The sequence below is a fragment of the Sapajus apella genome, unplaced genomic scaffold (genome assembly GCF_009761245.1).
Source record: "Sapajus apella isolate SASKATOON/1434 unplaced genomic scaffold, GSC_monkey_1.0 scaffold14, whole genome shotgun sequence".
Taxonomy (NCBI): Eukaryota; Metazoa; Chordata; class Mammalia; order Primates; family Cebidae; genus Sapajus; species Sapajus apella.
In genome coordinates this window covers 14,878,986-14,898,842 of record NW_022436954.1, presented here as the reverse complement: position 1 = coordinate 14,898,842, position 19,857 = coordinate 14,878,986, and the positions used below count along the sequence as shown (strand labels likewise).

The 19,857-nt window shown below is 38.6% G+C and overlaps 2 protein-coding genes across 2 annotated transcripts; one reads left to right on the top strand and one right to left on the bottom strand.

Moving 5' to 3' along the window:
• The first annotated feature begins 1,536 nt into the window (after window positions 1-1,536).
• On the top strand, window positions 1,537-2,858 carry LOC116554469 (olfactory receptor 4C12). Its single transcript, XM_032282436.1, has one exon. The coding sequence runs from the start codon at window positions 1,565-1,567 to the stop codon at window positions 2,474-2,476; it is 912 nt and encodes a 303-aa protein (XP_032138327.1). The 5' UTR covers window positions 1,537-1,564; the 3' UTR covers window positions 2,477-2,858.
• A 6,686-nt stretch (window positions 2,859-9,544) lies between these two features.
• LOC116554468 (olfactory receptor 4C46) lies at window positions 9,545-10,474 on the bottom strand. The gene has a single exon (XM_032282435.1). It carries the CDS (start codon window positions 10,472-10,474, stop codon window positions 9,545-9,547), a length of 930 nt encoding a protein of 309 aa, XP_032138326.1.
• Window positions 10,475-19,857: the final 9,383 nt, after the last annotated feature.

Genomic DNA, 19,857 nt, shown 5'->3' with positions numbered 1-19,857 from the left:
CTCTAGGGAAAAGTTGGCAATTAGAAGTGCATTCAACCTTATTCTCAAGAGTTCCTGTGCCTGAAAGGATTCTCTGGAGCACTGGGCTATCCAGAAGGGAGACCATGATCCTGGAGCTTGGAGCTCTTAGGCCAGCTTCTCAGTGAAGCATTTGCGGGATCATCAGAAAGATGTTACCTTTTCATGCACCTCATCAGGTGTCATACCTATATGTAACAGGGGCAATTCATCTTAGCCGTCACTGCCTTTGTGCTTTAAGATCACATAAAGATTAAAAAAAAATTGAAATCTAGGAAAAAGTGAGAATTAATAATAGTAAAACTTAGTTTTAAGTACTGTCTTAAAGTTAATTGAATGAAATGTACGTTCTTCATTAAGTAAATGAAAATGGACTATGTATTAAACAGATTATCATTGATTATTCAGATTTGGCTTATTGACTATTGTATCTATGGTATAAAACCAGAGATCAAAAATCTTTGACTGGTAGACTAAAAATTATATTAGGAAGATTCTAAAAGGTCTATGGGCAGTCATGGCAGCCTTATCCTCGGTCCTGATCCTCTCAGAGCAGTTAGGGTCCAGTCAGGCTCTCTCCCTATGTCCATTTGGTGACTTGGTGACAAAAATTTCATGAGCACGTTATAGCAACTATATCCAGATATTTCCTGGATTCCCATCATGCACCAATGTATAATTCCCTATATTTGTTTTTCTGCATATTCTGCTCAATTTAAACATTCATGATTTCAGCCTCAGGACTCCAAGAAAAAAATAGAAACTGTATTTCTTTTCTGACTATACAATTAATTATGCAAGCTATAGAAAATACTAAAAAAATAAGGAAATAAAAATCACCCTTAGCTTCACATCCAGAAGTAAATGTCCTAAATATATTATTTCCTTATCAACTTTTTGTACACATATGTTTTAACATAGGTAAAACAAAACCTACGTAAGATTTTATAAGTGAAATTTTTGAACTTAAATTTTATTAACATATACATATAAAACCTATAATCTTAAAATACTGAATCTATAACTATTATCGCTAACTTTTAACCTATAGAATTCTTACATAATTATAATTAAGATATACAGACTATTTTGTGGTTTTTTTAGTTCATGTCATTTCATATATACATTTCAGAGTCTTATAGTCACCCAAACTATTACCTCTAATGACTGCATTAATTCATCATATTGATGTCCAAGTGAAGTTTTGCAACAACTACCCTCTAGGAACTGAAATCTCTCTCTTCAGTGTGTCCTATGTCTTCTAAGAATATTTTTGAGGTCAGGCTAATTAAAAACTAAGAAGTCAGCTAAAGAAGTTTACGGGTATCTTAAAAATCATGTGTTTGGGGGAATAAAAAAGAAAAGAAGTTTATAGGTATCTCTTCCTAGGGAGTTTTCGGAAAAGAAGGAATCATCTGTGAGATGGCAGCATACTGAAAAGGCAAGGTTTCAGACTATTTGATTATATCATGCTTCTTTTTTTTCCTTTCATTTTTCTAAGGGTAAAATATTCCTTCCTGGAGGTTTTCTCACCCACACTACATAGATGGAGAATAAAAGGAATGTGACTGAATTCATTTTAATAGGTCTTACACAGAACCCCAAAATGCAGAAAGTCATGTTTGTAGTATTTTTGGTTCTGTACATGATAACACTTTCAGGCAATCTGCTCATTGTGGTTGCCATTACCACCAGCCAGGCTCTGGGCTCCCCCATGTACTTCTTCCTGACCCACCTTTCTTTGATAGACACAGTTTATTCTTCTTCTTCAGCTCCTAAGTTGATTGTGGATTCCCTTCATGAGAAGAAAATCATCTCCTTTAATGGATGTATGGCTCAAGCCTATGCAGAACACATTTTTGGTGCTACTGAGATCATCCTGCTGACAGTGATGGCCTATGACCGCTATGTGGCCATCTGCAAACCTCTGCACTACACAGCCATCATGAGCCACAGTCTGTGCATTCTCCTTGTGGCAGTTTCCTGGATGGGAGGATTTCTCCATGCAACTATTCAGATTCTCTTTACAGTATGGCTGCCCTTCTGTGGCCCCAATGTCATCGACCACTTCATGTGTGACTTGTACCCTTTGTTAAAACTTGTTTGCATGGACACTCATACCCTTGGTCTCTTTGTTGCTTCCAACAGTGGGTTCATCTGCTTATTAAACTTCCTTCTCTTGGTGGTATCCTATGTGATCATCTTGAGATCTTTAAAGAACTATAGCTTGGAGGGGAGGCGTAAAGCCCTCTCCACCTGTATCTCTCACATCACAGTAGTCGTCTTATTCTTTGTGCCCTGTATGTTTGTGTATCTGCGCCCAGTGACCACTCTGCCCATTGATAAAGCTGTTGCAGTATTTTATACTATGGTGGTCCCAATGTTAAATCCTTTGATCTACACACTCAGAAATGCTGAGGTAAAGAGCGCAATAAGGAAGCTTTGGAGAAAAAAATGATTTCAGGTAATGATTAAATAAGACTGTTGAGCACTCAGCACAGAGGTAATAGGTATGTAAACTTCTTGATTTGTAGATGAATATATTGACTCTAACAAGGGTTTGGCTGATGTTGCAGATAGTCCCTAAAACGTAAAGCAAAAGTTTGGACTTTAAAGCTTACTGTTCTCTTATTCCATACTCCTGTCATCCCCACTATTGCTTTTTAATCAGTATGTATTCATCAATTGCCTGGAAATTTGAAACATCTCTAGTTGCTAAAAAGTATAAATGTAGAATATTACATTGATGTTGAAACAATCTTATGGTATAATGAGCTGTTGGTTACTGCTGATTATTGAAATTTACATGTTTAATAATATTTCTTTGCTTTGGACTCTGGCTTAATATATACACACTTTTGTAAATTTTCTTGGTCACTATACATTGGTCATATTGTAAAAAGATGTATTGTTCATCAAATGCCTGCAAGGTTGCATTATATTAAGTTTTTCCACACTGTATCGGTTAGGGATCACACAACTTCCCTGATTTGAGCAGTGAAAATTTATATAAAATTATTAATTATATGAGGGATTAACTATAAAGAAGTAAAGAATGCCCTGTGACTGAGAGATGAGTATCTAAGAAAGGAACACATTCAGGGCTGGGTGCTGTGGTTCACGCCTGTAATCCCTGCACTTTGGGAGGCTGAGGTGAGTGGATCACAAGGTCAGGAGATCAAGACCATCCTGGCCAACATGGTAAAACCTTGACTCTACTAAAAATACGAAAATTAGCTGGGCATGGTGGCACGTGCCGGTAATCCCAGCTACTTGGGAGGCTGAGGCAGGAGAATCACTTGAACCAGGCAGTTGGAGTTTGCAGTGAGCTGAGATGGCGCCACTGTACTCCAGTCTGGCAACAGAGCAAGATTCCATCTGAAAAAAAGAGAAAGGAACACATTTGGGAGCTGGGCTCCTTTCCTAAGGCTGAGATTCCAATATTTTGGAGAAAGTGTAGTTGTTGCCAATTGGATGCTGGAGAAGTTCACTGGGTAGTCTTGGGCCAGAACTTGTTCATGGTAGCTGGACAGAAGCTGACACACAAGAAAGTTGTCTGGGACTGGCCAGCTGGGAGCCTCCCATTGGGATGCTGGTAAATGAGGAACTGTAGCCTGGACCTGTAAGCAGGAAACAACCCTCTGGGGTGTAGGTGGACCAAGGCTACCCCATCACAGATAGGCAGTTTTGGAAAACTGATTGCTGGAGTATCTGTGTGATTCATTGGATTCTCCCTGAAGAGGTACCACTGGAGCTCAATGAGAAATTGTCCATGAAGTTGTCAGTGAAACTCAATGGAAGTGAGCACCTCTGAATGTCTCTCTCTCCCCCTGCCCTGCCCAGCCAAACACACATGCTACTGGAAGCTACATACAGCAAGATGAAAACAGAAACATTTAAATCAGGAAGACATGCCCCTTTCGATTCCCTATACTGACAAAACAACATCAAAGCAGACTATGTGCAGAGAATAAATTCTTACAGGGCTTATTTTCATTACGGAGCAGGCAATGAAGGTTGTATTTGGAGCTGAGAGGCAATACATTGATAACTAGCACTCAAATTTTATCCTTAATTCTTATAATACATTTTACAGGATATTGATGTGCATATATGTTGCATGATTTGACCAAACCTCAAGTTAGTGGCGGAATGAGATATAAACTGACATATGGCTCCTTATTCTACATACTTTGTTGGTAGTAGGTAGCTGCAACTATCTTTTTTATTGTAAAGCCTAAAAATGAACACAATTTATTAAATGATTCTGTATAAACTGTTATAACTTCATTTAATTTTACTGTTATGCACTGGAATCTGATTAATCCTTTCACTGAAGATAGACAGAGAATGAACAATTACTCAGAAGTGGTTTTATAGAAAAAATTTTAACATTGTTATTTAAACTTTTTTTTTTTTTTGAGACAGAGTCTCACTCTGTCACCTAGGCTGGAGTGCAGTGGCACAATTTCAGCTCACTGTAACCTCTGCCTCATGGGTTCAAGCGATCCTCCTGCCTCAGCCTCCTCAGTAGCTGGATCTACAGGAGTGTGCCACCATGCCTGGATAATTTATATATTTTTAGTAGAGATGGGTTTTTACCATGTTGGCCATGCTGGTCTCAAATTCCTGAACTCAAGTGATCCGTCTGCCTTGGCCTTCCAAAGTGCTGGGATTACAGGTGTGAGCCACCGCGCCTGGCTTATTTAAACTTTTAAGTAAGTTTTCATGATTTGGCAATTGTACTACTCTTCAAAGCATAAAGATCTAGTTTCTGCTCCCCTATCAAAAGGTGTATGGTGGGTCCCTAGGCATTAGACTTTGGCACGAGAACGGGAACAGGAATATGTAGAAAGGTAAAGTTATGAGAAAATCTGAGATCATAGCATCCAAGGACAAAACCAGAACTGATATACAAGGTGATTGAAATTTCAATCTGGCAGAAAGGCAAAATCACACGTAAGTCACCAAGACAGGTACCTGCCTCAAGCTACCCAAGTAAGTTTAGATGGTGGGTAGAAGACGGATCCAGGAGAGATCCCTGGGACACAACTCTGGAGTGTCTTTTGACTCATTCTAGAGTAGTGAAGAAATTAATAAAGATGAACAGACAGTTTGAATAGAAAGGTTGTCAGTGAAGCTGGTAATGCTTGTTAAAACTTTCATAAGGGTTCCCCACTGAGCATATGCAGGTGGCCTTAGAGATGATCATTAGATAAACAGCCTTAGTAAAGATGACTTTACTCATTCTCCATTCCCTTTTGTATCCCTGAATCTGTGTTCCTCAGACTACCATGCCTCAACTTCCAGCTCTACCATCCATATCCAGCTCATTCCTGAATGTTTCTGTACTTTGACTTAGCATCAATAATTCCATCAACTGTCATAGAGAAGCCAAACTACACTTAACATATTATGCTTTTCATGAACAGTTTGGATTTAGAAAGATATTAATCACAAATAGTAGAATCTTTTTTTCTTGGTATAATCTATTGCATGTATTAAAAAATTTTTTTTGCCATAAGTTATTGGGGTACAGGCAGGTGGTATTTGGTTACATGAGTAAGTTCTTTAGTGGAGCTTTGTGAGATCCTGGTGCACCTATCACCGGAGCAGTATGCATTGCACCAGACTTGTTGTCTTTTATCCCTCAACCCCCTCCCACTCTTCTCCACAAGTCCTCAAAGTCTATTATATCATTCTTATGCCTTTGCATCTTCATAGCTTAGCTCCCACATATCAGTGAGAGCATACGATGTTTAGTGTTGCATTCCTGAGTTACTTCACTTAGAATAATAAGACAGGTATTCGTATCTTTACAATAAAAAATCAACTACATATTATAAAATAATTATATCACATAATTTAATTTCTAATATTTCTTTGCTTTATTGAAGTAATACTGACAAACAAAAATTGCATATATTTCAAGTATGCAATCTGTTTTGATATACGTGTACACTGTAAAATGATTACCACAATCAAGCTAGTTGACGTAGCTCTCACCTCACATGGGTAGTTTTTTTTGGGGGGGTAAGATTTAAGATCTATTCTCTTAGTAAATTTCAAGTATACATTACATTATTAATATTAACTATAATCACCGGGCTGTACATTTGATCTTCAGAGCTTTATTCATCTTGTTGAACTGAAACTTGGCACTTTTAGACCAACATCTCTCCATTACGCCCATTCCTCCAACCCCTGCCAACCACTATTCTGCCTCTATGCCTTGCCTCCAGGTCTTATTTCTGAGGATAGGTCCTAGGATCACCTATGTGTGTAATATTTAATACTACGTTGAGACTTGAACATGATTCAACATATTTGGAACCTCATTAATCTTCTCTGTCTCCCTGCCATCCAGTGATCTAAGCCAGGGCCCAAGTTTCATCCGTGACTTCTCTCTCTTTCATCTCATCCTATATCAAGTTCTTTTGTTTAGAGTTCAAAAATATTCTTTGAAATCTTCTATATCTCTCCATATTAGTTTGATTTCCCTAGATTCGGAAGATATGAGAATTTTAATAAAAGTGCTCTATAAGGGGAAAAGATTGAAGGAAATCTTCTATAGCAGGGGAAGGAAGGATGTGCTGTCAACTAGTCTTCCTTTAGCCTGGAGCCCTGGGAGCTCTGAGGTATACATTATACTACAGAGCTGCTTTCACCTTGAGACAAAGTAACTAACCTCTTGAACCCGATTCCAGTCAGTCATCCCTGGTGGGCCTGAGGAGGGTGAACAAAATACCCCAAATGATGCAGCTCCCATTTTATCTGGTGCAATTGTCCAGGAAAGGGTAAGGCTGTGAGCTTTTAGCAGCTGAGGCCCACAGTAGCTGGGGCATGCATGCATGCACTGGCCTGGTGAAGGGGATTTGAGTTGGACACAATAGTGTCTACCACGCTCTGTGTCCTCACTGACAACACCAGGACTGAGGCCTCCAGCCTTTCACACTGAAATAAGGACAAAAACCCCTAGGTGCTCTCCTGCTTCCAGTCTTGATCCTTCAATCCATTTCACATCCTGTAGTTAGGATTATCATTATAAAGTTAAAATCTAACTGCGTCACTCTCTAGCTTAAAAATACCTTCCTTGTTTCTCCCGTGGTCCTTAGCATTAAGTCTTAACACAACTATAAGACCCCTCTTGATATTCTCTTTTCCTGTCTCTCTAGCTTCATGTCTTACAGTTTACAAGATTTTATAAGTTCAGTGTCTAGCATGGAGCCTGGCACACAGTTGGGGTTCAGTAAATAATTGCTGAATGAATGGGTGAATTACTAATCATGGCCATATTGTACCGACTAGGTTTCCCGCATACTCTTTTCATTTTCTGGCCTTTGTTATGTGTTCTCTTTCCTAGAAGCACTGCTCTCAGCTTCATTCCTATTCATCCTGCTGAGTCCTTTTCATCCTTCTGGTCCCATTTTTGATATCTTTTCATCTAGGAATCCTTTTATAACCCCTCAGGTCTGTGTGTCTTCTCTTTCGCTCATTTCTTAATGAATCTTCAGCTCTCTGAAGGCAGGACCTGGGTTTCTCTTTATTCACCACGGATGCCCTAGCAATTTTCAGTGTACCTGATGCATTCCTTGGGCTCAAAATGTTGTTAATCAATGAACAAGAAATAGAAGGAACGAATGAAGAATATTTATTCTGAAATGGCTTTGGGTGTAGACAGAGCTACATAGTCATAAAAACAGTTTTTATCTTGTGAGGTGCTGTGGGAGTGGGGCCTACAGATCCAGGCAGCTTGGCCTCCTGGATTCAGCCCCCTTCCTAGGGGTATGCAGGGACCTCCCACCTTGCCTGAGTTGCAGACATGTTTGTTGGGGACCCTCAGGCCAGAGTTTGTAAAGCTGCTGGGTCTCTGTGTGTGCCTGAGCAGCTGCTCTTTGACTCTGCGCAGCTCTGTGTGTAGGGCCCAAGGCCCTGGTGGTCTCGGCTCACGAGGGGATTGCCTGATCTGCGGGTTGCAAAGATCCATAGGAGAAGCATGGTTTTCCGGGGTTGCATATTCACTCATCGCATTGTGGGGGTTCCCTTGGGTCACTGTTGCTCCTCGGTGGGCCATACCCCTGTACTGCTTTTCTTCATTCTCTGTGGTTGGAGTTGTTTCCCTGATCAGTCCCAAATGCGAGTACCCGAATCTTTCAGTTGAAGGTGCTGTATTCACTTGTCCTTTTTTTCCCTCTGTGAGTGCCACGGATCTCAGCTGCTTCTAATTGGTGATCTTGGACCCCTCCCCAAAACAGCTTTTAATAATAAAATGTTACCAAAAAGCAAGCTGATTGACAGAGAAAGAGAACATAAATAGTGCATAATCATAAAATAAAATATTGCTGAAAGCAGAAAATTTCAAGATTAACTACTTGTTCACATGCTAGGAATTTGCTTCTATTTCTTTTGCATTCTTCAGCATAAGGAGTAAAAACAAAAGGTGGTTCCCCTAAGAAGTCCAGTTAGAATTCTCCTTAGTGCCTGAGTCAGGTAGGAAAGAATTTCCATCTCCAGTACTATTTTTTTTTAGCTCTACATTTTGTTGAATTCATTTACCTTTTTTAATACTTCTATTCATTCATTCGATGTTTATTGTGTACCAGACATTGTGCTACCTTGTGGCAATTATTGCTATCTAGTAGGCAAGCAGTTAATGGAACATGATTGTATATTTAACTAATAGAAATTTCTGCCTGAAATTCAAATGCTCTTTTATTGGAGTCACCACTCTTTCTGATGGGTTTTTGCATAACATGGGTGACATGAGCAATACAAAGTGATTCAGAAGCCTACACTGACATTTGGAAACATGATATAAACTTCATTACCTACCCATGAGGGTTTAAATGGCCCACTGCTATTACAGCCTTAAAGGGGTTAGATACCCTAATGTTTCAGAAAACAAATGACCATCAATTATGATGTATAAAAAAGTAGAGTGATTAATACAAATTCTTATGTTTTTAGTTAGATAATAAATGAATACATGCAATGTGCCTAGCATAGTCTCTGGTTCCAGAATGGTGAGTAGTATAATTAACTGACCTTTCATTATCACTCTGTGGCAGAATATCGTAGCAGTGAAGAGTATGGTCTGGAACATCAGTCACAGTTTGATTACTGGCTCGTTAATATATCTATTTTGATATCTTCCTTTTCCTGTCAGTTTCTTCACTTGTAAAGTGAAGATAATAGTAGTGCTTACCTCTTTGAAGTGTTCTAGACATTACTTCTAGATACCAATATATTCTGTTATTTCTTTTGTTTGTGAGTGGAAAACCTGTGAATCTATATAGAACATGAAGCTAGTAAAACCAAGCTCCAACTTGGTAGAATTTCCCAAATAGGCAGAGTTGTCCTGGGTCGTTTTCTCTCTTTCCTTGAGCTGTTTCTCTACCCTTCCATGCAGAATCTATGAATCATACGGGCATTGTTTTCTTTATCCAATCAATTTGCCCCACTGCGGTTATCTAAAATGTCCTTTTGACCTTTCCTAAATGGAATCAATGTTGGGCCCTAGTTACATTTATTTGTCACCTGAAATGCCCTTTCTACTACACAGTTTCCGAATGGCATTTTTCATCTGAGCATTCCTCAAGGTATAGATTAAGGGGTTTAACATAGGAGTTATCATAGTGTAGAATACAGCAACTGCTTTATCAACAGATAAAGTAGCTGCAGGTCTCATGTACACAAATATGCAGGGCACAAAGAATAAGACAACAACTGTGATGTGGGAGACACAAGTGGAGAGGGCTTTGTGCCTTGCCTCCAAGCGGTGGGTCCTTAGGGAGCGCAAGATAACCACATAGGAGATCAGCAGGAGGACAAAGTTTAACAAGCAGATGAATCCACTGTTGGCAGCAACGAAGAGTCCTAGAGTGTGGGTGTTAGTGCAGGCAAGATTGAGCAAAGGGTTCAGATCACACATAAAGTGATCTATGACATTAGGACCACAGAAAGGTAATTGGAAGATGAAGAGGATCTGCATGGTTGCATGAAGAAAGCCTCCCATCCACACCACTCCCATTAGCAGGGCACACACACGCCGGTTCATGATAGTCATATAGCGCAGGGGCTTGCAGATGGCCACATAGCGGTCATAGGCCATCACAGTAAGTAGGATGCCCTCCGCACCTCCGAAGAAATGTTCTCCAAAGACTTGAGTCATGCATCCGTTGAATAGGATGGTCTTCTTTTCATAGAGTGAATCTGTGATTAGCTTAGGGGTATTTACAGAGGAATAGCAGGCATCAATAAAGGAGAGATAGGCCAGGAAAAAGTACATGGGGGACCCCAATGATGGGCTGGCAGTGATGGTGACCACAATGAGCACATTTCCCACCACAGTGATGATGTAGATGACAAAAAACACAACAAATGTGATTTTCTGCAACTTTGGATTCTCTGTAAGCCCCAGTAGAACAAACTCTGTCACATTATTCCTATTCTCCATGTATTTCATGTGATGATTAATTACATTACCTGAAAAAAATTTTTTATTAATAAAACTTGGAATTTATTACACATCTCCATTTTAACAAATAATAAATGCTTGAATTGTATTGAACTGTAAATTCTTATAAGGTTTTTCTTGAGGCGTTAATAAATTTTCAGTTTCTCAGTTCTTGAAGATTACTTGGTGAAGACTCTGTTAAGAGTATAGCCATGAGGAACTCTTGTGAGCAAAGTCAGGATGTAGTCGGTTACTCAATCATCTGGGATGCCTAACAGTCTGATTTGAAGTAGCAGATTGGATACACAGCAGCAGCTAAACCTGAAAAGGGAGATTGATGATGAATTTAAAGGCCATGGTTGTAAAGCTAAGGAATTTGCCCTTTATTCTTTAGGAAACAGGGAACATTGGTAGGTTACTGTGAATATGAGTGGGAACACAAAGAAGAATTTGAAGGGTAGGAATCTTGGAATATCCTGCTAGTAAAAGTCTTTGTGTGTCTTGGATGAAGTGGGCTGAGGTTAGCCAGAGAAAGGAATCCCAGTGGGCAGAGTATTTAGAGTACTTGACATAAGAAGTAACTGGGAGTTGGTGACAGAAATGTAAAAAAAGGATATAAGAGCTACTAAAAGAATTCATAATGCTTATTGTTGAAATCTAACTTTATAATAGCAAATATCATATGCCCTTTAATAGTTAATTGCCTTGCACAAGACATAGTAGTACTTTGCACACATGATTCCAGTGAACATTTATTTCATCCTAGGTAGTTGGTATTATTTCATCAATTTTTCAGATAAGGCAGCAATATTAGAGACTGTTAATAGTTATGTTAACATGATGATATTTATATTGCACAAAATATGGTATTTATGTTAACATACTACTCATGGTTATAATATTGATAATATTAACTAAAACATACTGAGCATTAGTGTCTTCTAAATGTTTTTTGCAGGCAGTCACAAAATAAACCCAGAAAATAGCACTATCATTTTTATACGAATTTTATATATTAGGAAATAGAAGCATAGGGAAGTTAAAGATCCCATCCAAGATCAAACAGTTTAATAAAGGGCATAGCCAAGATTAGTCACATTATACGAGTTATTTTTTTCTCCCCAAATTCTGAGCCCTATGTTGTTATAATAAACAATGTTGAACTAATAATCTCCTTTTGATATGACCATTATGATTATAATTACTTTAATACTCCTTCAGAGGCAATTTTATGGGGCAATTTCATTAGCAGCAACCCCCTGCCCCACCCACAACACAGTGACATCTTTGAACTCTCAAATATTAAGAAAAATGTGGTATTGAATCATTGAAGGTACATCTATTGTAGCTTCTCCCCAAGTCCCAGCTCTTTCCTCAACACCACCCCACACCAAATCATGGGACCCCAGACTCTTGGGCAAAATGTTGATAATGACAGTTACAGTGGCCAATTATATTAGATTTAGAATTAGAAATATATTTGATTAGAATCATTGTTTTTCCACTTGCAACTTTTTAAAGGCAGAGCACGTTTCTCGGCACCTTTCATGTTGTTTCCTCGTCTATAAAGTGTGAATAACAACATCATCTTACAGGTTGTTATGAAAATTGATTGAGGGAACATATAAGAAAACGTCTACCACAGTGCTGTGGATGCACATAGGACTTTCTTTACTTTTATAAGTGTGTATACAGCTAGGAGGTAGGAAGAATTGATCATTAGAACAATAAACAGAGTCATTATCCATGCAATAACCTCAGGAAGAATGATCACCAACAGTACTCTTAAAGAAGCCACAGTGTCTCATATTGTTTGTAGCAGTTGATTCCAAGAAGGATTCTTCATGTTAGTGCTTGGACTAAACAGTTACAGGACTATGCCATTAGTATTCATATTTATGTCCTTTGTGTATATGATGTGTGTTTAAATTTTATTTTCATCTTCATGGCTAGTCTAATTATTAAAGGGGTATCTCATGGCAGAAGCTTAGTACCCAGTGTCGGAGAGCTGGGTCCTACAAATTGCTTAATTTCTAAGATCCTCAAAATTTTCAATTGTCAAATTAGGCGAATTATATTTACTATCTTTTGAAAAATTTGGATAAGGATGAAAGACTCTATTTGTTATGTTTGAGATGTTGAAAAATAACGATCACTGACTACGTAAAGGAACAGTCTTTAATAAACATCAGTAATAGTGGAAAACTTACCTTAGTAGCCTTAGTAGTTAGATGATCTTAATGATGTTTGGAAGTGTTCAGAAATAATCCTCTTCAAACTGATCTTCTTTGTAGTAAGTTTTAGTGTGAAAGATTGGACAATCTTTGGAAATAGCCTATTCAGATAATTCAATGTTAAATCAACAGTTGTTAAGAAGCTGTATACATTAAATGTGTAGTTTTTTGGTATATCAGTTATAATTCAATAAACAAAGTGTTCTTATAAGTATAAATCTTTTTATCTGGCCTAAGTCTCAAAAATTTTCACAGAAAATTTGAATTAAATGCAACTTGAATTAAAATGGATTCACTGGAAACACCATGAAGAATTGATTATCTGTTGCTGTGGTTCCACAGTGCAAGAGGCTGAAGGTGGGGGGGAAACAGCTATAAATGGATCACTTTGCCCATGATTAATCTTGCTGTGGATAAGTGAACAAGAAAAACGTTTCTGTATTGCATTGCATGAATATTTAAAGAAGTTTCCATAAAGATTCAGGGATCTTTTTTTTATAGCTGCTGCTTTCTGTCCTAGGAATTAATTATCTCCTTTGATGGAAAGACTTTGGCACAGAAGCAGTATTCTGGAGAGAGACGTTTGGGGAAAAAAAAAAAAAACAAAAAAACAACAGTTCCTGAATGAATGATTTCATTCCTTACACTTGGAACCTAGTACTATGAGTCCTCTTTCTCTATCTGAACCTGGGTTGTTAAGCATGCTGAATGCTATGTGAGTAGCAAGGTAGTGTAACTTGTATGTGGACCTGTTATATAGTTTCTCTGTTGATACATGTCACAGGAAGCTTCTATTTAAAAAAAAAAATCAACATTACACATTTTCCTGGAAACATGCTATTAATTGCTTGAGATCTAGAGCAGTGAGGGCATGAAACTAATTGTGGCCATTTAATTAATTTTAAATTTTAAATTTAAAAATATTTAATTGACAAAGATTGTATATATCCAAGGTAGACAACATGTTGATTTGATAGCTGTGTACATTGTGTAATAGTTATTATAGAAAATTAACACATACATTACTAATCATGATATACATGAGATCCTCAGAACTTATTCATCTTATGGATGAAAGATTGTTCTCTTTGATAAGCAGATTCCCATATCCCTCATCCCCCAGGCCCTGGCAACCATCATCCTACCATCATTCTCTCTGTTTCTATGAGTGTGACTGTTTTAGATTCTGCATATATGTGGGATTATACAGCATTTGACTTTTTTTAAATTGCATTTTAGGTTTGGGGGTACATGTGAAGAACATGCAAGATTGTTGCATAGGTACACACATGGCAATGTGATTTGCTGCCTCTCTCCCCTTCACCTATATCTGGCATTTCTCCCCATGCAATCTCCCCCCAACTCCCCACCCCCTGCTGTCCCTCCCCTCTTTCCCCCCAACAGACCCCAGTGTGTGATGTTCCCCTCCATGTGTCCATGTGTTCTCATTGTTAAACACCCGCCTATGAGTGAGAACATGCGGTGTTTGCTTTTCTGTTCTTGTGTCAGTTTGCTGAGAATGATGGTTTCCAGGTTCATCCATGTCCCTACAAAGGACACGAACTGATTGATTTTGATGGCTGCATAATATTCCATGGTGTATATGTGCCACATTTTCCCTGTCCAGTCTATCATCGATGGGCATTTGGGTTGGTTCCAGGTCTTTGCTTTTGTAAACAGTGCGGCAATGAACATTTATGTGCATGTGTCCTTATAGTAGAGCGATGTATAATCCTTTGGATATATACCCAGTAATGAGATTGCTGGGTCAAATGGAATTTCTATTTCTAGGTCCTTGAGGAATCACCACACTGTCTTCCACAATGGTTGAACTAATTTACACTCCCACCAACAGTGTAAAAGTGTTCCTATTTCTGCATATCCTCTCCAGCATCTGTTGTCTCCAGATTTTTTAATGATTGCCATTCTAACTGGCGTGAGATGGTATCTCAATGTAGTTTTGATTTGCATTTCTCTAATGACCAGTGATGATGAGCATTTTTCCATATGTTTGTTGGCCTCTTGTATGTCTGCTTTTGTAAAGTGTCTGTTCATATCCTTTGCCCACTTTTGAATGGGCTTGTTTGTTTTTTTTCTTGTAAATCTGTTTTAGCTCTTTGTAAATTCTGGATATCAGCCCTTTGTCAGATGGGTAGACTGCAAAAAATTTTCCCATTCTGTTGGTTGCCGATTCACTCTAATGACTGTTTCTTTTGTCGTGCAGATGCTGTGGAGTTTGATTAGGTCCCATTTGCCTATTTTGGCTTTTGTTGTCAATGCTTTTGGTGTTTTGGTCATGAAGTCCTTGCCTACACCTATGTCCTGAATGGTTTTGCCTAGATTTTCTTCTATAGTTTTTATAGTGCTAGGACTTATGTTTAAGTCTTTAATCCATCTGGAGTTAATTTTAGTGTAAGGTGTCAGGAAGGGGTCCAGTTTCTGCTTTCTGCACATGGCTAGCCAGTTTTCCCAACACCATTTATTAAATAGGGAATCCTTTCCCCATTGCTTGTTTTTGTCAGGTTTGTCAAATATCGGATGGTTGTAGACATGTTGTGTTGCCTCCAAGGCCTCTGTTCTGTTCCATTGTTCTATATCTCTGTTTTGGTACCAGTACCATGCTGTTTTGATTACTGTAGCCTTGTAGTATAGTTTGAAGCCTGGTAGTGTGATGCCTCCCACTTTGTTCTTTTTGCTTAGAATTGACTTGGCTGTGCGGGCTCTCTTTTGGTTCCATATGAAATTTAAGGTGGTTTTTTCCAGTTCTGTGAAGAAGGTCATTGGTAGCTTGATGGGGATAGCATTGAATCTGTAAATTACTTTGGGCAGTATGGCCATTTTCATGATATTGATTCTTCCTAACCATGAACATGGAATATTTCTCCACCTGTTTGTGTCCTCTCTTATTTCCTTAAGCAGTGGCTTGTAGTTCTCCTTGAAGAGGTCCTTTACATTCCTTGTTAGTTGTATTCCTAGGTATTTTATTCTCTTTGTAGCAATTGTGAATGGCAGTTTGTTCTTGGTTTGGCTCTCTTTAAGTCTGTTATTGTGTATTGGAATGCTTGTGATTTTTGCACATTGATTTTGTATCCTGAGACTTTGCTGAAGTTGCTTATCAGTTTCAGGAGATTTTGGGCTGAGACGATGGGGTCTTCTAGATACACAATCATGTCATCTGCAAATAGAGACAATTTGACTTCCTCCTTTCCTATTTGAATACCCTTTATTTCTTTTTCTTGCCTGATTGCTCTGGCTAGAACTTCCAGTATTATATTGAATAGGAGTGGTGAGAGAGGGCATCCTTGTCTATTGCCTGATTTCAAAGGGAATGGTTCCAGTTTTTGCCCATTCAGTATGATATTGGCTGTTGGTTTGTCATAAATAGCTTTCATTATTTTGAGATACGTTCCATCAATACCTAGTTTATTGAGGGTTTTTAGCATAAAGTGCTGTTGAATTTTGTCAAAGGCCTTCTCTGCATCAATTGAGATAATCATGTGGTTTTTGTCTTTGGTTCTGTTTATGTGGTGAGTTACGTTTATAGACTCGCATATGTTGAACCAGCCTTGCATCCTCGGGATGAATCCTACTTCATCATGGTTGATAAGCTTTTTGATGTGCTGTTGCAATCAGCTTGCCAGTATTTTATTGAAGATTTTTGCATCTATGTTCATCATGCATATTGGCCTGAAGTTTTCTTTTCTTGTTGAGTCTCTCCTCGGTTTTGGTATCAGGATGATGCTCGTCTCATAAAATGATTTGGGAAGGATTCCCTCTTTTTGGATTGTTTGGAATAGTTTCCGAAGGCATGGTACCAGCTCCTGTTTGTATGTCTGGTAGAATTCGGCTGTGAACCCATCTGGACCTGGGCTTTTTTTGGGTGGTAGGCTCTTAATTGCTGCCTCTACTTCAGACCTTGTTATGGGTCTGTTCAGGGTTTTGGCTTCTTCCTGGTTTAGGCTTGGGAGGAGGCAAGTGTCCAGGAATTTATCCATTTCTTGCCAGTTTACTAGTTTATGTGCATAGTTGTTTGTAATAATCTCTGATAATGGTTTGTGTTTCTGTGGAATCTGTGGTGATATCCCCTTTATCATTTTTTATTGCGTCTATTTGATTATTCTCTCTTTTCTTTTTTATTAATCTGGCTAGTGGTCTATTTTGTTGATCTTTTCAAAAAACCAGCTCCTGGATTTATTGATTTTTTGAAGGGATTTTTGTGTCTCTATCTCCTTCAGTTCTGCCCTGATCTTAGTTATTTCTTGTCTTCTGCTAGGTTTTGAGTTTTTTTGATCTTGTTCCTCTAGCTCTTTCAATTTTGATGATAGGGTTTCAATTTTAGATCTCTCCTTGTTTCTCATGTGGGCATTTATTGCTATATATTTTCCTCTTGAGGCTGCTTTAAATGTGTCCCAGAGATTCTGGTATGTTGTGTCTTCATTCTCATTGGTTTCGAAGAACATCTTTATTTCTGCCTTCATTTCATTGTTTATCCAGTCAACATTCAAGGGCCAGTTCTTCAGTTTCCGTGAAGCTGTCTGGTTCTGAGTTAGTTTCTGAATTCTGAGTTCTAACTTGATTGCACTGTGGTCTGAGAGACTGTTATGATTTCCATTCTTTTGCATTTGCTAAGGAGTGATTTACTTCCAATTATGTGGTCAGTGTTAGAGTAGGTGCTATGTGGTGCTGAGAAGAATGTATATTCTGTGGATTTGGTGTGGAGAGTTCTGTAAATATCTATTGGGTTTGCTTGATCCAGATCTGAGTTTAAGTCTTGGATATCCTTGTTAATTTTCTGTCTTGTTGATCTATCTAATATTGACAATGGGGTGTTAAAGTCTCCCACTATTATTGTGTGGGAGTCTAAGTGTCTTTGTAAGTCATTAAGAACATGCTTTATGTATCTGGGTGCTCCTGTATTGGGTGCGTATATATTTAGGATCGTTAGCTCTTCTTGTTACATTGATCCTTTTACCATTATGTAATGTCCTTCTTTGTCTCTTTTGATCTTTGTTGCTTTAAAGTCTATTTTATCAGAGACGAGAATTACAACTCCTGCTTTTTTTTGCTCTCCATTTGCTTGGTAAATCTTCCTCCATCCCTTTATTTTGAGCTTTTGTGTATCCTTGCATGTGATATGGGTTTCCTAGATACAGCACACTGATGGGTTTTGGATTTTTATCCAATTTGCCAGTCTGTGTCTTTTGATTGGGGCATTTAGTCCATTTACATTTAGGGTTAATATTGTTATGTGTGAATTTGATACTGCCATTTTGATGCTAGCTGGCTGTTTTGCCTGTTAGTTGATAGAGTTTCTTCATTGTTTTGATGCTCTTTACCATTTGGTATGTTTTTGGAGTGGATGGTACTGGTTGTTTCTTTCTATGTTTAGTGCCTCTTTCAGGAGCTCTTGTAAAACAGGCCTGGTGGTGATGAAATCTCTGAGTACTTGCTTGTTCGCAAAGGATTTTATTTTTCCTTCACTTATGAAGCTTTGTTTGGCTGGATATGAAATTCTGGGTTAAAGTTTCTTTTCTTTAAGGATGTTGAATATTGGCCCCCACTCTCTTCTGGCTTATACGGTTTCTGCGGAGAGATCTGCTCTGAGTCTGATGGGCTTCCCTTTGTGGGTAACCCAACCTTTCTCTCTGGCTGCCCTTAGCATTTTCTCCTTCATTTCAACCCTGGTGAATCTGATGATGGTGTGCCTAGGGGTTGCTCTTCTTGAGGAATTTCTTTGTGGGGTTCTCTGTATTTCCTGGACTTGAATATTGGCCTGCTTGCTAGGTTGGCAAAGTTTCCCTGGATGATATCTTGAAGAGTATTTTCCAGCTTGGATTCATTCTCTCCGTCACATTCAGGTACTTGTTTTTTACTTCGAATGCAGATTTCTGCCTCCCTCAAATTGTATCAAAATCTTAAGGGAATACCTAGGTAGTTGGAATATACACAGTGACTCTATACAATCAAGAGGCCAGGCTTAATCATATTCTATAATGAGGACAAGGCAAATTATTTCCTTAAAACATCCATTTTCTTATTTGAAGTGGTAGAAAAAGCAGCAATTTATTTATTTATTCTTCCCATTTATTTATTTTATTGCATTTTAGGTTTTGGGGTACATGTGAAGAACATGCAAGATTGTTGCATAGGAACACACGTGGCAGTATCACGTGTTTTATTGGAAGGTATCATTGCTGCCTTCCTCCCCATCACCTACATCTGGCATCTCTCCCCTTGCTATCCCTCCCCAGCTTCCCACTCCTCACCATCCCTCCCCTATTTCCCCCCAACTGACCCCAGTGCGTAGTGCTCCCCTCCCTGTGTCCATGTGTTCTCATTGTTCAACACCCGCCTATGAGTGTGAACATGTGGTGTTTGATCTTCTGCTCTTGTGTCAGTTTGCTGAGAATGATGGTTTCCAGGTTCATCCCTGTCCCTACAAAGGACCCAAATTCATTGTTTTTGATGGCTGCATAATATTCCATGGTGTATATGTGCCACATTTTCCCTATCCAGTCTATCGTCGATGGGCATTTGGGTTGGTTCCAGGTCTTTGCTATTGTAAACAGTGCTGCAATGAACATTCGTGTACACATGTTCTTATAGTAGAATGATTTGTAATCCTTTGGATATATACCCAGTAATGGGATTGCTGGGTCAAATGGAATTTCTATTTCTAGGTCCTTGAGGAATCGCCACACTGTCTTCCACAATGGTTGAACTAATTTACACTCCCACCAACAGTGTAAAAGTGTTCCTATTTCTCCACATCCTCTCCAGCATCTGTTGTCTCCAGATTTTTTAATGATCGCCATTCTAACTGGTGTGAGATGGTATCTCAATGTAGTTTTGATTTGCATTTCTCTGATGACCAGAGATGATGAGCATTTTTTCATATGTTTGTTGGCCTCACGTATGTCTTCTTTTGTAAAGTGTCTGTTCATATCCTTTGCCCACTTTTGAATGGGCTTGTTTGTTTTTTTCTTGTAAATCTGTTTTAGTTCTTTGTAAATTCTGGATAACAGCCCTATGTCAGATGGGTAGACTGCAAAAATTTTTTCCCAATCTGTTGGTTGCTGATTCACTCTAATGATTGTTTCTTTTGCTGTGCAGAAGCTGTGGAGTTTGATTAGGTCCCATTTGCCTATT

Coding starts and splice junctions, on each gene's coding strand:
- LOC116554469 (XM_032282436.1), top strand. CDS start 1,565: ATGGAGAATAAAAGGAATGTGACTGAATTCATTTTAATAGGTCTTACA.
- LOC116554468 (XM_032282435.1), bottom strand. CDS start 10,474: ATGGAGAATAGGAATAATGTGACAGAGTTTGTTCTACTGGGGCTTACA.